Source organism: Papilio machaon, chromosome 22, assembly GCF_912999745.1.
Source record: "Papilio machaon chromosome 22, ilPapMach1.1, whole genome shotgun sequence".
Lineage (NCBI taxonomy): Eukaryota > Metazoa > Arthropoda > Insecta > Lepidoptera > Papilionidae > Papilio > Papilio machaon.
The window spans coordinates 2,266,392-2,284,759 of record NC_060007.1 but is presented as its reverse complement, the minus strand read 5'-3'; the positions used below and the strand labels follow the sequence as shown (position 1 = coordinate 2,284,759).

The 18,368-nt window shown below is 33.4% G+C and overlaps 2 protein-coding genes across 2 annotated transcripts; one reads left to right on the top strand and one right to left on the bottom strand.

The window, feature by feature from the left end:
- Nucleotides 1-9,559: 9,559 nt before the first annotated feature.
- Nucleotides 9,560-10,651, top strand: LOC106712537. The gene is made up of 2 exons (XM_014505136.2): nucleotides 9,560-10,145; nucleotides 10,454-10,651. Exons 1-2 carry the CDS (start codon nucleotides 9,560-9,562, stop codon nucleotides 10,594-10,596), a joined length of 729 nt encoding a protein of 242 aa, XP_014360622.2. The 3' UTR covers nucleotides 10,597-10,651.
- Nucleotides 10,652-14,080: 3,429 nt separating this feature from the next.
- LOC106715868 (uncharacterized protein K02A2.6-like) lies at nucleotides 14,081-18,166 on the bottom strand. Its single transcript, XM_014509227.2, has one exon. It carries the CDS (start codon nucleotides 18,164-18,166, stop codon nucleotides 14,081-14,083), a length of 4,086 nt encoding a protein of 1,361 aa, XP_014364713.2.
- Between the last annotated feature and the right edge of the window lie 202 nt (nucleotides 18,167-18,368).

Sequence of the window (18,368 nt, the reverse complement as noted above, 5' to 3'; positions counted from 1 at the left end):
AGTTCTCGTTATCGAAAACAGATTTGCACAGGCTTTAAAATACTGGCTTCTGCACGCGAATCCGTCCGCGCGTTTTAATCATCCACCCATCCATTTATGCATACATCTATCTAAAGTTTCGAATTTATAATATTAGTAAGATTTATAAGGCTATTAACTAATATAAAAAACAGGATAAATTTGATGTTTGTACAATTTGAAATAGTTTTTTTTTCAAGGCGAGATGGCGTGGTTGTAATTTAAATAACTCCGAGTCGGGCCGAGACATAAAGTTTGCGAAGGTAAATAACAAGTCCTGTCTGTGGCGGAATTGGATTGCCTCATTTATTTTTGTATTTCTTCAATATCTTTGAGATTGCAAGAGAAAATATAAGTTTAAATAAGAATTGAGAAGTCTAATTCAGATTTAAATGAGTAAAAAAAACTATAAAATACACAAATACTTAATTAACGTATTATCTTAAACATAAGTTAGCCATGACATACAAAATACGAAGTAAAAAAACACAAAATCGAATGACCAATTTATAATAGTTTTAACAATATCCGATAACAGTATCAACAATACTCAGAAAAGTTCACAAAATAATCTTTTCCAAATTTCAAAACAGTAAAAAAAAACAACAGCGCAATTTTTTAACGTAATCTTTAAAAAAATGCTTTGTTGCATCAATACACGTCTTTTTTATATTACCTAGTTGTCCAAACTCTGCCGCTTTATGGCTTGAAAATCTTTTTCCGAAGCATTTTCCTATTTTCCTTTTGCGCACCTGCCTGTTGTTGTTTTGACATTATCTGACTTGTTTCCACTACGTCGAGTGGAAAACAGTTTTTCAGATTTTTTTTGCGTACATTTTCAACTAGTAAGGCGTTCTCTTTCTATAGATGGTATTCATAGTAAGGTATTTTAATAATGTACCTATTTTCTATAGATTGAAGCAAAATAACGTTTTTGAAATAAATTGTCCTGTCATTTTCTTTTAAATACAAATATAATTCGATGTTTTTTTTGCACAGACGTTTCTTGGCACTGGAAACTTACGCTTAGAAGAATAAATGCATTTAAGTCTTCAAAATGTAAAAAATATACGAAATACGAGTAATAAAGTCGTAGTTTCTACTGCGGAAGTAAAGTTGGTGAAACAAATAAAAATCTAGCTGACATTGCAACAACTGAGAACATTTATCAGTAAGGATCTCCAGTCGCGCGGACAGGGCGACCACGTGCCGCGTGCGATCAATCTTCATCTTGGTACGCCCATAGCACGTATCCGTTACCCCACGTTATACTTCTATCATCGTCTGTTGTTAAATAGGTAACGATCGAGTCAATAAATCCTCTTTAAATTGCGTTATTAGTGTATTGTTTAAAATGGTTTCTTAAGGCGATTTTCATATACTCGTAGCATGTTCTCAAAAATTCGTAGATATTTTCTGTGTGTTTTCAAACAGAAGGTAGGAATATGAGAATGATATTTATAATAATTTAAAAACTAATTGCTAATATAATAACTAAAAATAAAAATTATTTATACATAAGTATTTTATTTTGAGACAAACAAAATTTTAACAGTGGTAATAAAGTGTGTTAAGTGGACAATAACAGATTCCTCTAAGTGGGATGACTAGAACTGAAAGAAAACCAAAAGTAAATGAATGACATCAAAGTTTTAATGTGTATTCATACCGTGTTTAACAATGGAAACAGTGTCTGTTGGCTGATGGATAGGTCGTAGGTTATAGAGGGATTTATTGGTTTCCTATCAATGTTAAGAGTGAGTTGTACTTTTGTCTTGATTAATAGCTGCAAAAGGCGAAGCAAGTTATCAGTGTTACAACACACTGATAGATCTATTCGCGTATGGAAAACCGGAATTTTGAATGTTAGAAATGTAAAAATCCAGAGAAAATACTTAGAGAATAATATTACCTAAAATGTTAAAAAAATTTAACAAGTTTAGATAAATAAATAATTAATATAATATTGCAAATATATATATTTCAGTTACAAAGGTGATTGCAATATTGAAATTCAACTACGTAAAAGGGTAAATTGAAATTTTTATATAAAAAAACGACTCTACTTTTTTAATTTCTATTGAAATTACTGTCAGAATTCCTTCAATTCGTTTGAATCGTTTGAAGTTAGCGGGTAATCATTTGAATTTCCCATTCGCAATCTAAATAGCGTACTTGTGCGGGCAACTTGCAAGCAAGTAAGTTTTAACCTCACTAGCTTTAGAATCTGAACCCTTTAAAGTTTACCAACTTTTTACACGGATTTTCAATTGAAATCTCACTGCGGAGGTGTTTAGTGGGAAAGTTTATAAGCTGTCTGCGGTTTGTAAGGCATGACGGGGTTGGGAAATGTATTTTATTTTATAAATAATTTAGTACATAAGTATATGAATCAATATAGTGCGATAATTTTAGCTGTTGTGTATAATTTTTATAAATAAATAAATAAATAATTGTAATGTTCTATTCTTACCCGTTTATAACGCTATCCTTTAACCTTTAACTTTTAACCTTTGAATTTTAAACAAACCTTTAAATTTCTTGTTGATTTATTTTTATTCTTAACATTAACTCAGTTCTTGATAGAAAAATCTGAGTTTTTTAGTACAATTACGAAACAAGCATTGCTTTTTACCTACATAAGTTTACTAAAATCTATACGTCAATATTAAAACTACATGATCACGTAAGAGCTTACGTAATTTGCGTGTAGTCGTGTACAGATGAAGTTTGACCAACTTTTGTAACGAAATTTGCGGCGAGCTCGGTCGCGTTCCGCTTGTTAATTAGTTTCGTTTTCACTATTTTCTGTTCGTTGTGAGGATAATTTTTAATATATAAATTACTAGCACGTTCTAACCATTATTACAATAAAATAATATATCAAATGTCATAGCTATAATTTTGCGTTATTATAGTACTTTAAAAAACATTTGAATTTAAAATTGCATTGGAAATTTTCCGCGCTAGTTTAATCTCTAGTAAAATAATAATGTCGATGAAAATACTCAATTTCGTTTTTCATTATTACGAATTGGAATCAAATTAATAATTTTGTATTTATCATTAAATGTAATAAACAATCTAGGAACAAATGTAATACAGTGCGAAAAACAGCAAGTCAATAATAAAGTACAATGGTCAGTTCTATTCGGGATTAGACAAATTACAAGTTTTACTTGTTATATTAGTTCCATTCTGACCCTTATTTAAGTAAGACCGTGTGCTTTGGCCAGTTAACTTTGTTGAACAGAGAACCGTTTTGACTTTGCATTGACTTATTTTAAATCAATATTATATTCTAGAATAGAACAGCGAGAGTTTATTCTACTTTAATGACGTCATAATGATGTTAAAATAACAGATAATCTTTTTATTTATACAATACCAAATCATCTAATTTGGTAACAATTGAGATTGCACTGTGATAAGAGTTAGTACAAAGGAGCAGTAAACTCAGTAGGAAATAATCTTGAATATTTTTTTTTAAATTATGTAACCAATAAGCTGGTGTTCTTTACGTCTTCTTGACGAAATAACATTGTACTTTATCCATCTTACACAAAGAGCAAATATCGAATGACGAAACATGAAAGTACACTTTATTTTTTAAACCATTTCGTCTATTGGTGAAAACCGTATCTAAATCCGTTTGATAATCTTTTGGAAGTCGTAGCTTGTAGACTTTTTATATCAATTTGATTGTCTAGTTATATAAAATTTTCATAGTTATTGTTTGTTTAGAAGTCGTGCTCAATACAATTTCAAGGCAGATAATACGACTGTTCAGTATTCAGTGGACAGCTTCGATTCGCAGATTCGCCCGTGGCTATGCATATTAAATTACTGCCTCTGCTCTGTTTGACTTTTAAGAGTATGAAAAAAACAAAAGAACATAGAACAGAAAACATCCAATAATGAAACTAGTATACTTACCTGACTGTACTTATCTGTATCTTTATTCAAACGCAAGATAGAACATAAGGATGGATAATTTATCTAAGCTTCCGATTCAATTAAAAATTTCCATTATATGTGGATTTCAAAACTGTGCTTAAACTCTCGCTGTGCGTTTCCACTGCTGTAATACAATGCACAATAACATTTTTTGTTGTTTTACTAAAGAAAATATATATAATATTTTTGGACGGAAAAGAAAATTGATAACTGCTTTAGCGTTTGTATTACATATATTAGAAAACTTTTCGTTAAATTTTCAAACGCGTGTATTCAAAGCGGTGCTTTAAGTTTTAACTAGAGTGAATTTAAAAAGTAAATCGCCTAGAATTTATAAGAAGTTTCTCGAAGGATTTGCAGTTGCAACCTCCTCGTCTATTCAGAGGCTTAGTGGCAAAGTTGTGAAGCGTTTCCAAACTTCACTCAACACCTAAGTAGGGTAAGTGTTTATTTCAAGGGTTGGAAACGATAACGTAGTGATTACCAAAACCTAAATTTTTATTAAATACTTATGTAGTCTTGAAAAAAAAAATTGAGTCTTTGGAATAGTGTTTACGTCACTATTTGGTGAGAAGTTTTTTTCCAAAAACAATCATACACATTTATAATAATTAAGGCAAACTATATCATTGTCTCTATTTCAGTAATGAAGTAGTAGTAGTAGAATTTAAGATAATATATTTAATAGAGAAGAAAGGTTAAAAGCTACTCGATAAAAGCAATTTGCAAGTATTTGCTCGAGCACCGCATTCACCATTCACTGAAACTTTCTTATTTCTTGTAACGGCTGCATTTTGGCTCTTTTCCAAATTCAAATTGTCATTAGACGACATAGTCGAAGGCACAGATAACGTAATGATGCAAAAATCTTTATTAAGTTACAAATGTGGGTTTATTTTAATTTATGCATCTTTTGTTTTATTTTGTGATGGCAGTTAAGTTGTTAATTGATATAGTACAACACTCAGAGTTTACTACTTAAACAGGTGTTTAGTGGAGTTTTCCCGTATTAAATCTACAGTACGACTCCCATCGTAATCTCTAACAACTTTGAGTAGTCAATTAAAGTTTGTAAAAAAAAATAACCAATTCAAAAGAGGGTATTGAAAGTATTACTTTAAAGCAGATTTCGATTAATATATTGTAAAATTTTAACATCAACGCAAAGTGAAATAAAAGCTTTGTGCAATCCTCAATACGATTTAATTATAGCTGATGCTTCGAAGCCAAGCGAATACGAACAAGTTGGTCGACGGATTACAGAGTTTATCTCGAAACTTTCATACGATATTTATTCAAGTATGCAACTATATTATTAAGTTTATTTATGTACAGCAATGGAAATATTAATAGTAATACACTTCGATCAAAAATAAAGTTTATTGAAGTCATCATCATCATCAGCTCACTATACGTCCCCACCGAGGGGCTCGGAGCCTACCCCAAGTTAGGGGTGACTAGGTCATAGTCAACCACGCTGGCCAAGTGCGGGTTGGTTGACTTCACACATATCATTGAATTTCTTCTCAGATATGTGCAGGTTGCATCACGATGTTTTCCTTCACCGTAAGAACGTCGGATAAATGTACATATGTAAATCGAAAATCGAAAAACACATTGGTACATGGCGGGATTCGAACCCAGGACCTGCAGATTGCAAGTCAAGTGCTTAACCTCTGAGCCACCGACGCTCATTTGAATTGAAGTCGATAAAGCATAAATATAGAGATTAGAACAAAGTTGTTGCAAGGGTCCAAATTCTAACCTCAAAAATCATTTGCAAGTTAAATCTTCGTTTTTAAAAACAATATAGAATCATAAATGTAATATTGACGTTCAGTTCCAAACATAGCTATGTGTAGTTTTACTATGTGGTAACTTTTAAAATATACTCTATATTACTCCTAAAATACTGTTAGACACTGTTTAGTGAAACACGTGTTTTAACCCTTTGACCGTCGCTTGGTATTGAATGAGGCATATTATATTCATATACGAATAGTATGTTGTAGTAGTAAATTGAACATTTGACCATTGTGTTTGTATAATAACATTTAATTGCGATGAATCGATAAGAAGGCGTGTCAAATGAATTATTAAGCGTAAAATCAAAATGTTGCGTATTATATTTTTATAAGGCCTATTGCTTTGAAAAAAAACATATCGTTTAGTAAAACAATCATGAAAGTGATAGTGATGTGTTTTATGGTATGTAAATTTTCATTTATTTATCATCACATGTGAGGTTCATTTTATTCTTAATTGAACACATGTGATGATATTTATTTTCCTTACATATTTTTTAATCAATTTATAAAGCAGATCAGCATTCATTTGTTACAATTTCCGCCTCTGATTTCAGAATATATCTTAGTATTTAATCTTACAAATATTATTAAACCAAACCAAATAAAACAAATGACTTTTCCTAAAAAAATAATATTAATATTAGGTTGAAGTAAATGATTAATATTTAATAGATATTAAATTACAGGTATTACAGAATTGTTTACAAATTGCTTTACCTCAAGAATTGTCTACAAAACCAACTGATAATGTGACGCAAGAGAACGACAGAAACACTACAACATATAGAAGCACAAAAAATTCTGTTGGCAATGAAAGCAATGACCCAACAGATAAGAACCCTTATTTTGAATCTCTTAGTTCATCCAATCCAACGAATGATGAAGAAACGAATAACGGTCTTGATTATCCATTCAAGACACTAATGCGGTTACTCAGTACGTGGATAAGAACAATTATTTCATGAGTAAACATCAAATGCTGCATCAATGATCCGCTCAACCGGTGTAATATCACGGTCACAGAAGACAGACGTGAAGTATTCCCGCCTTCGATAAGTGCGATACCGGAAGTCAATTCTAGTTCTTCCATACAAATACTTTTCCATCAGGACGAGCTTGGGATATCGAGTCAATAAGCAGAGGATGAATAGAGAAGGGACATATCGATTTTAAGTTTCTGTTACAAGCTATGTAGCGGTCAAATATTACCAGGGTGATCCTTGTTTGCCAACATTACGTTTTACAAAAAAAATACAGTCGAATTAATAACCTCCTTCTTTTTGAAGTTGGCTAAAAATAATTATAAAGCAGAGAGTGGGATAAGGACCTGGAGACGATGACGCAAGCAATATAAAATTTTTACAACATCTCTTTTTATTTTTAAGTAAGTATAATTTTCATGTTCAATATTGATCTGTAAAAACGTTTTTTTTTCAGAAGTTAAAGGCAGCGTAACAGATAGTTTCGACGGTGCATCGAAAATATTCGGCGGAATGCAAGACGTCGGTGGCGAATTGTTCGGCATGGTCAAAGATGGCGCTCTTAATGTTAAAAACTATTTACCATTTAAATAACAAAAGTATAATTACATCGTTTTGTTTAGTTTTAAATTATAATTTCCAAATAAAAAGCAGATTTAACAGTATTGTTTTTTATTATATATTTTTTATAGTTTTTTTTATTGGTTATTTCTAATTCTTTTCTAAAAAGAGCCTAAAAATAAATGCGATCTACATGATCTTGGTATTTATTGTTTTATGTTGATCACCTATATCATTTATTTTTCTGTAATTATTAATTTAAATAATATTACAGCATATTATAGTTAACTATTAATATTCAAATCCTTAACTGAATATCTCTACTACTATTCTATAAATAGTAAGTACTACATTAACTAATTGTTGGTTTCCAATACCAAAATCCCTGTGAAATATTATTATTTCTGTTTTGTTAGATAAGGGAGGGTTGATTATATGTATTATACAGAAGTGTTGGTCTCAGAAACCAACGCTAAGTCTAATAAATGTGAAATGTGTAACTCAGAAAATGATTCAAATACTTAGTAAATAAATAGCTGTTAGTGAATTTTAAATGAAGTCGTAAACAGACTGAAACTTTGGTCGGTAATTTTACTTTTGCCTTTTGAATACAATTAGATTAGACGTTAAAAAAACTTTATCAACATTTCCAATAAATTGTTTCTGAAAGCTAAGCAAGATAAGCTTTTAAATTTCAACAACTAAGTTTGGTAGCAGCTTTACGCGCCATTGGCTTCATCCTTTGACATTTCGGAGACAGGACTTGTCAAGCACGCGCTTACGCCTCCGTCGAATAAGAATGAACAATAAGTTCTAAACTTGTTTACTGTAACTTGTGTACATTTTTGAGTCAGTAATCGTTCATAAAGATGTATCTATTTGTATGATATGCACATGTTTAACTATCAGTTATTTTTACCTGACCTGGACTCTTCGTCTAGTCCATTTCTCAATTGTTAAAGACTTCGTCCTATTAGCGATAATTAAATCAAACTGAGGATTGTATTCAACCCGAATTATAATTTCGTTTTAATCTTTGCCAAGTTTTAATTAATTTATCATAATTAGTGTACTATTATATTGTAATTTGTTGCTTTAAACTATTACAAAAGTTATAGTAGTTAAAGTAACACTTAGGCGTTTTGAAGCCCATAATTCTGTAGCCCATATTTACGAGCTCTTTATCTCACGCCTTTTGTTCCCTAGTATCTTAATACTATCTTTGGAATCTCTATACTGTATTGCTATCATATTTATCACATTTAATCATAGTCTGTTACCTATAAAGTCAAATATTTTTTTTAATTTATCGTTGGTTTCTGAGGACCAAAATATCTTTATAAAACATATCGTTATCCCTGCCATTATCTTTGACAAAACAAAGATTACAGTACGTTTTGAAAGGGGATCAAGGTCTTAGAAACCCACTATTAGCCGCTTATTACTAGTACTATTAATAAAAAGGAATGTAGTTTTTAATACTGTATAGTTTTTAATATGCTGTAACAAGAGTGTGTGAAATTATGAATTCAATTGTAACGAAACGTGTAATAGTCTGTGTAATGGAGTTGTTAATATTAAATTTACAAATTAATAAAACGTCGAATTCTGTTTTATTTCCACGTTTTGATGAGGATATTGTGATAAGCAAGTATAAAAGTGGCTGTACTTCAATCATTTTAACTCTTAAATCCATAGCTAAATTTTATTATAGAATTTTGTAAATATATTTATTTAAACATGTATTGTGATTATTTGATTTTACTTTTTCTTGGGGTAAGAAATTATTTCTGTACTTTCGCTTAAATACTTTAGTTGTTTCAATCCATATATTTAAAAGTTTGGATCCATTTTTTAAAATTACGGTTTAGGGATTTTTACAAATTTCAATAACAGTAAGTGAGATAAGAAAAACCATAAATCAGCTTTTGTCAGAGTCAGAGTATCTACAGGATAACCACTAAAATGATGAAAACTTTCGCTTGCTCTTATTAGATGTTGCTGTAATATTACACGTAATCGTTGACCAATTACAACCGACTGCCGAGTAATTGGGTATTCGGTTTCAAGGCATTTTAATTTATTACTCAGATGAAACACTGCTGTTAGACTAATACGAAGTGTTTACAATAAAAAGTTCAATGTTGTGATCACAAATGAAAGGTCACGAAATTCTGTTATTTCTTCCTTTTCTTTTTTCTTTTTCTAAGTTTCCTTTTCTGAATAAATAATATTATGTTATTTTTCTTTCAGTTCGCCGCAAAAGATTCGGAACGTGAGTCTGGTGAGGATGTTGGTAACAATATATCTAATGTACTAAAAGAAGTATCTAAATATTGTAACGGTGAATCAAATTATCGTCCTCCCTTCTTTCCACCACCGCCAGTAACCGAGTCACCATACGATTTTGACCATCATCATCTTTATCAAGGACCTGACACTTTACTTAATGACGACATTCATCCGAACGAATACTATCCTTATAGAGTTGATGATTATGTTGAAGAACATCGTGTACCAAATTATGGTGTACCGTACCAATACGATTCTGCAAATATAAGTCCCAGTAGACGTATGCAGATTCTCCAACAACAATACGGCGAACTACCAATAATAACTGGTACTAACGAGTTGGTGAACGTTGTGAATAATAATCAAGTAGCTATGGTTAGAATACCGGAGTCGATTGTAATGAATCTGGTGACACCAGATCAGTTGTCAGTATTGTACCAGAACAATCAAGCATTCGATGTCCCGTCGACTGACCCATCGGTGCCAAGATTGATCGCGATGACTACGAGAGTTCTATCTTCTATTTTAAGTAAGCTATTACTATTTTGATCTAGTATCAGCAATCCTACTATTCTACAAATAGACCTTATTCAGATCTTATATCGGCTTTAGATATTCTGCAAGATGAGATTTAACTTGATTTCTTTAAACAGTTTAATGAAACATCTTGGAAGGGTACAAAGGTAGAGGAAGAACGAGGCAAGAATGTGTAAGAGGATGCGCAAGAAGGCAGTGAATTCGGATATAACGGCTGATCTATGGATCAGTCCTCTGTAAGGAAAATGGCAGGGAGATAACCTGATAAATTAATGCAAATTTTCTTGACTTTACTTACAGAAGCAAAGAAGAGATTTCACAACGTGATCGACCACGGTGTAGCGGGTGCGGAGAACGTATTCTCTGGCATACATGAAGCGGCTGGCGGTATTGCGGAGCTCATCGGGGGCGGCGCGCATGGTCTCCTGGACTTTATAGTTTAACATCTAACTGGTCATTCGGTAATAATTTAGGCCATTAAATATTTACTCTGATTAATTGAAGTTCTTATTTCATTATAGATTTTCACATTTTTGCCTAGAAAACGTTTTTCACACCTAGTAGTTCGTATGTCACTGGCAGATTATTTGGTTGTTAGTGTTCTTTGTTCTTTCACTATAAGTGATCGTAATTGTGTCCTAAAATTATATCGCCAAAATACGACGAGTAAAAGAAGAATAAAAATGAAGATATAAAAATAAGGGAGAATAAAAACAAAGCCCAATAGAACTCAACAATCGCCGGCCTTGTTCACGAAAACAACTTCCAGACGCAAATTATTCAGAAATTTGCATCAACTGAGGACGAGCTCTATTTACATGTCAAAACACCGAGCACTTGACGAAGATTTAGAAATCTGTTTCGTCCATCTCTCGGCATAATACAAGAATTACTAAGTACTAGCTTTGCCCGCGTCTTCTTTCGCCCGGAATAAAAAAAGGAAACTAAATAAAAAGTCCTATGACCATCTCCTGGTTCTAAACTATTTCCCCACCAATTTTCAGACAAATCGGTTTAGCCGTTTTTGAGTTATAAACAGTGTAACTAATACGACTTTCTTTTAGCTAAACTAGCTTGTTGTGTCAGCGATTACGTCGGCGCGGAATAAAAAAAAATAATTAGTAGCCTATGTGTTCTTCCAGACTGTGTTCTACATCTATACTAAGTTTCAACAGTATCCGTTAGTTGTAACAAACATCCAAACTTTCGCATTTATAATATTAGTAAGATTGTCTCGTTAGTTATTCGAGGACTAACGCTCAGGAATACATTATTGCTAAGGCTTTGTTAAGTTTCAACATTCAAGGTCTAACCATAAAAACTTAGTGTTTCAAATACATTTTCGCTTAAAAATATCCATTTAATTGGACGTTGATATTATACATAAAGTACGAGAAATCATGATTATTGAAATACGATAATAGGTAGGCTGCGGAAACGAAATTTCGATAAATAAATAACAAAGTTATTATAGCGGAAGTAGTTTTGGTGATACATATTTAAGGGTAATACTCTTATACTCTTCCATGAATCGGCCAAATGGTCAATCTTCCATAAATCGGACAAACCAAGTCAATAAAGCGGTCAAACGGTAAAAACATGTGTGTTTAACTAAATAGTATTTAACCGTGTTCCTTGGAGTAATACAGCCGTACCCGATTATAACATTAGTGGAAACATGTAGTTGTTTTAAGTCTATATAAATATCATATCTTTGTTGAAGTTAAAAAAATTAAAGTCCTTCAACTCTACTCGAATATGTTTGGACAGTTAGAGCTCACAAAGTGACAATGTAATCTGAATGTTACATAACTCTTTAAATATTTATGTTACGAATTAACTATGCTTTTATGGAGGTTGATCTTTAATATTGTCTGATCAAAACACAAACACAGGATACTGAAGATTAAAAACAGAGGATACGTGTCGGTTTACATAATAGAGAGCCTGTTATGTAAAATTGTTGAGTGAATTCGTTAGCAAAAGTTTATTAATTTTACGGTTTCGCGCGCGCGATGTTAAGCGATGACAACTTGTGAATTATGATATCTATTAACATGAGGCTACTTTCTCTCATTTAATTTTGTAATATCCTTTATAGCAAAGAAATTTCGAACGATATGTATCTACAGTCGAGGACATTTATTTACTACCCACCGATAAAGTGTCAATTGTTGCGAATTCTCAAACAAAATAAAAAACGTGCTAAATTATTGCTCTTACAGATTGCTGTATGATATTCAATTCTAAGTAGGTACCCAATTTAATTCTTTCAATGTATGCAGAGGCATATATTTATGTAAGTTATGTTATCGCCTTCCGAAACCTAAGCGACTAATTATTATTATTCAAGTTTGTTTTACTCTCATAATAACAAATACCTTGTTCAGTAAGTATAAAGTGCAGATATGAAACATTCTGGATGTAATCCAACTATTTTCATTCGTATAAATGTTAAACTGATCCGCAGTGACATTGACATAGTGTAAAACAATCTTTTTTCTTAAAAAAAAAAATAACCTCATCGAATCTGATAACTTGTCTATGCAGGTCGTTATTTGCATCAGGTCAGGTGCTTGTATTTACATGACAAAACGTTTTGTAGACGAGATGGTAACGAATTCATTTCTGAACTGGGAATTAATCATATCTATGCAATTGTTTTGTGAATAAAATTGAAGATTATATAAGTTTTTTTTTTTTAGAAATATGAATGAATAGATAAATTGTTTTATACATTGCAATCATCTGCGTCTTTATAAGAAAAAAAATTAAACTATTTTTCGTTAATAGAAGAAACTAGGGAATAAATTCTTTAATATGAAAAACATAGACTCAACGTAAATATACAATATTAGTTTCGATGATTTACGTCGCCTTGAACGAAGTACTTTAAAGGATATTTTTTAATGTTGTTGATCCTTCGTTTCTTTTGTTATTTTGCAATGTTTTATTTTTAATCACTATATGGATGGATGGATAACGGCTAGTAATAATACATACTAGAGCTACTCAACAATTCCGTTTCTAATGACCACTAGAATACGGTAAGCTTGATTTATGCTATTGTACTAGTGAACTCGGCTATTATCGGATTTCAGATATGTCGTTATTAATTTGCCATTAATATCGAACAAGCTATGGAAGATCATGTATTCGATCGATTCAATTCATTTAAAATTGATATAAAACCAATATATTATATAACCATGAGGTTCCATTGACGTAAGACAAAAGTTTGATAAAACAAAGAACACAGTATGCAGTACGTTAAGGTAGAAAACGATTGTGTGTATCTGTCCTGTGACTATTGCTGCAAAAAATACTAATTGACTTTGTTAAGTTAAAGCACGTGATCATATAAGCCACATCATACTACGGATGTCAACGTTGTTATAAACATACTATAACATACTCTATGTTTTACCGTTAAATATGTATCAACAAAACTGCTTCCGCTATAAGTACTTTCGTAAGCTAAGCTAAAATGTAATTGAAACACTAGGCTTTTTATTATTAGGCCCTTAAGTTCTTAGGTAATAATTTTTTTAAAGCTTAGTTTAGTTTAAGTAACCTATAGATAAGGTTTACACCTAATCATTAAGGCAGCAGAAGCAATACCTTCGAATCGAATTGTGTCAGCGGTTCTATCGTTACGCCTTTTTCATGTATCCTTCCTTTACTTTTAGTTACACAGTTTATTCAGCGGTTACGTCAAACCTGAGTTAGCAAGCGAACGATTTTACTTAACTTTGGGAAAAGTAATTATTAAATATACATAAAGAAATAAAATGCATTGCTGTCTATATTTACATTATTTTTATTAATGACATAATTCATTGTTGACACATTATTGATTATAATCTCACTGGCTTACCGGCCAGTAACTTAATTATGAAAGAGGTGATACACCACAGTTTCTCCCCCCTAGCTTTGGACCAAGGGAGCAGCTAGGAGCTGGTCAATGTGCCTACGCCAGACAGAACCGTCATCAGTTATTATTTTATAATGTAGTCTCCCTAAACGTTCTTGGATGGTCCCGAAACGCCAGCGCTGCGTGGAGCCGACGGTATAATCACGGGCCTGGATGCGGTCGCCTGGATTGAACTCTTTGATAAGATGTGGCTGGTGTTTAACTGATGGTCGTCGGAGTTCCCTTTTCATGAACATGGCATGTAACGACGTGCGTACCTCCCTACCAAACATAAGCTCGTAGGGGGTCTGGCCGTTAGCGTCCGGCGTTCGACGAAGTCGTGTTTTAGTCGTGAGGAGCTTTTGATGTATTGTGCCTCCTTCCCCCTCTAAGCTTCGTAGTATCCTTTTCACGGTTTGAACGTATCGTTCGGCTTGACCGTTCGTTGCTGGATGGTATGGAGCCGATGTCTTATGAACGATCATGCTGTCTTTGAGGAATGCTTCAAACTCTTCTGAGATAAATTGTCGTCCGTTGTCAGAAACTAAAATTCGCGGTATTCCAAAGGTGCAAAATAATTCTTTCAGTTTTTGGACGCACCAAGTAGTTGTTGTAGTTTTGGTAGGTATTATCTCAATCCATTTTGAAAATGCATCTACTATTATAAAAAGTTGGTGACCCTGGAAAGGTCCCGCAAAATCAATGTGCAATCTTTGCCAAGGTCCATCAGGTCGTTCCCAATGGTGAAGTGGTGCTTTTTCAGGTTCATTCTGTTGTAGTCTGCAAGTTCTGCACGATTTCACCTTCTTTTCGATGTCGTTATCAATCCCCTTCCAATATACAAAACTGCGCGCTAATAGTTTCATCTTAACTATTCCTGGATGGCCGAGATGTAGTTCATTTAGCACGCGTTCTTGAAGTGTTCTAGGGATAAGAACGCGCGCACCTCTTAGTATACAGCCGTCATGTAATGTGAACTCATTGTCCTTGAAACCGAGTGTTCTTAGCGAGATGCCTGAATTAAGTGCCTGTAGTAGAGGTCTGTGTTCTGAATCATTTTTAGTCTCAGTTGCTATCGTATTTGGGTTGATGTCTATAGTATTAATTTGCTCTAATTGGAAATTGTAGTTCTGGTCTATTTTATTAATCCTTGTAGACTCTATTGGAAATCTTGATAGGTAGTCGGCATTGGAGTTATTCGCTGATGTTCTATATTCAATATTGTAGTCAAATCCGGACAAGAAGTGGGCGTAATGAAATAACCTCATAGTGCTCATTGCTGGTAAGGTTTTATTTGGATGAAATATGCTTGTAAGTGGTTTGTGGTCTGTTATGAGGGTAAATTTTCGGCCGTAGATATAGTAGAAAAATTTCTTTAATCCCCAGTGAATCGCCGTAGCTTCTTTGTCAATTTGACTATATCTTTTCTCGCTGTCTGATAATGTTCTCGAGGCAAACGCAATAGGCCTCTCTGATCCGTCAGTAAGTCTATGTGATAGGACTGCACCAAGCCCTAGTGGTGAAGCATCAGTGGCCAATACTAGTGGTTTTGTTGGATCAAAGTGTGTCAATACTCTTTCGCTTAATATTTCTTTTTTTATTTTGGTGAAGGCTTCTTCGCACTGTATAGTCCATTGAAAGCTTGATTCTTTCTTTAATAAGTTGTTCAAGGGATTCGCGATGGATGCGAGATTGGGTATGAATTTATTATAGAAATTTGCCATACCGAGAAACGTTCTCAATCCTGCAGTGTTTACTGGGCGTTCTGTTTTTATTATAGCATTTATCTTGTCCTTGTTTTTGTGCAGGCCATCTTTATCTATAGTGTGCCCTAGGTAATTTATACTTGTTTTAAAAAATTGGCACTTATCCTTGTTTACTCTGAGGTTGCTTTCTTTCAGTTTATCAAGCACAAGCTTAAGTCTTTGTAACAATTTTTCCTTTGAATCTCCTTGAATAATTATATCATCGAAAAAGCATTTGACTCCTTCTAGCCCCTGCAAGAGTCTGTCCATAAATCCTTGCCACAAGCTCGGCGCGACTTTCACACCGAACATAAGTCTGTTTACTTTGTATGTACCTTTGTGTGTACTGAGTGTTTGTAGCATTGCGCTTTCGTCATCCATGACCATATTAAGGTATGCTTGAGTTATGTCAAGTGTACAAAATAGCTTGCCGCCGTTCATTTCTGCAAAGATATCCTCTATCATCGGTATTGGGTATTGTTCATCCAATATAACTTTATTTAGTGTAACTTTGTAGTCTGCGCAAAGTCGGATTGACCCGTTCGGTTTGACAACTGGTACCACTGGGGTTCCCCACTCAGAGTGGTCAACTTTCGTAATGACCCCTAGCTTGCAAAGTCGCTCTATTTCTTCATCCACTTTAGTTTTTAAAGCGTAGGGTATTCTTCGAGGTTTGATAAAAATTGGTTGTGTGTTTTCTTTAAGGTTTAGGTGTCCCTTGTAATTAGGTATTTTACCCAGGTCGGACTTAAAGACTGAGGTTTTATAAAGTTGTAAGAGTTGGTCTAGTTCTAAGTTGTTTGTATGTTGTATAGTTTTTATATCTGCTAAGTTCAAGTTTTCCAGTTCCTTCATCCAACTGCGTCCAAAAATAGGATCTACATTGCCACTGATTAAATATAGTTTACCGTGAAATTCCTTCTCTTGGTATTTGCATTTAACGTAAGTGACGCCGACTGGTTTTATTACTTCTCCTGTGTAAGTACGAAGTTTAATATCTGTGTGGAACAGTCTTTTTCCAATATTCAGTTTTCTATAGTCTCCCATTGACATTGACGTTAATGTTGCTCCAGTATCAAATTCCATTTTCAGCTTTGCGTTCTCGATCTGTACTGATATCATGAATTTCTCAGTTCTTTCGCCAGATATCATATTGATATCGTTCAAGTCATCGTTATCGCTATTGTTCGGCTGTTCTAGTTGGTGCGAATTGGGTCTTGGTGCCTTGTAGTGCAGATTAGGTTTGCGTTGTAGGCAAACGCGGGCAAGATGGCCGATTTTATTGCATTTCTGGCAGGTGACATTGCTGGCGTTACATATTCTGCTTTCATGAGAAGATCCACAGCGAAAACATTTACCTAATAAATCTCGGCGTGTGATTTGTCTCGAGTTTGAAGTTTTAGGTCGATATGTGTTTGTAGAAACTTTGTCAATACTGCCGTTACTCGTGCTGGGCAATACATTTGTAGCAATAGTATCGTTTTCTGTTTTTCCCATTTCGATTGATGTTGCTATTTGAACAAGTTCTTTAAATGTGCATTTATTTTGATCTTGTAAAATTTTTGTTCGTGCGTCATTATCTTTTAAGCCTCGTATGAATTGTAGGCAAAGGAAACTTTCTGATGTGTTCTTCTCACAATGTTGGCAATTAAATTCGCAGTTTGTTGTTAATTTTTTTAGTTCCGCTGTGAATTGAGCTATAGTTTCATCAGATTTTTGTATTCTTGATATGAATTTATGTTGTAGGGCCCATTTGCTAGGTTTTGGATCTACATATTCATTAAGTGTTTCGGTGATGAGATCATATGACATATTAATTGGTTCTTCTGGGCATACTAAGTCACAGAGCTTTTCATGGAGCTCTGGTGATAATGTAGATAGTATAATGTTCGTTTTTGTTTGATCTTTGGTAATATTATTCAATCGAAAGTAAGCTTCCAGTCTTCTCTTAAAGTTGTTGAAAGTTTCTGATGCTCCTAGTGGTTGAAATTGTATTTTAGGTATGCTCTCACGTATCTGCTGCTGGTCATGCAACTGTTGTTCATTATGATGTTGCGCTCGCTGTTGTTGGTTTAGTTTCTTTTTCGTTAATAGTTTCGTGATAATTGTTGTGTACAGCTCTTCGAAATCGTACCTGTACTCCTGTTCTTGCTCGTAAGCGGTCTCGTCATGCTGGTCGACGGTGTGGTCTTCGATCGTTCGCTGAAGCTCTCGCAGAGACTTTATTGCTGTATTAAGGCTTTCAGAGCGAGCATCGATGTCCTCGTCAGACATCGACGCCCTCGATGTTACATATTTTTCTATTCTAATGAGTAACCCTCTTTGGGTACTCCGCTGTTTTTTTACTTTTTCCATGTGATCGTGGGTTTAAAACTCGTCGCCAATATTAAATATACATAAAGAAATAAAATGCATTGCTGTCTATATTTACATTATTTTTATTAATGACATAATTCATTGTTGACACATTATTGATTATAATCTCACTGGCTTACCGGCCAGTAACTTAATTATGAAAGAGGTGATACACCACAGTAATTTGCTACATTCAACTTAT

What these genes read in the sequence shown, in the direction of transcription:
- LOC106712537 (XM_014505136.2), top strand. Translation starts at nt 9,560, where the DNA reads ATGTTATTTTTCTTTCAGTTCGCCGCAAAAGATTCGGAACGTGAGTCT. An exon ending in AGTTCTATCTTCTATTTTAA is followed by an intron (nt 10,146 to 10,453) that starts GTAAGCTATTAC and finishes CTTTACTTACAG; the next exon opens with AAGCAAAGAAGAGATTTCAC.
- LOC106715868 (XM_014509227.2), bottom strand. Translation starts at nt 18,166, where the DNA reads ATGGAAAAAGTAAAAAAACAGCGGAGTACCCAAAGAGGGTTACTCATT.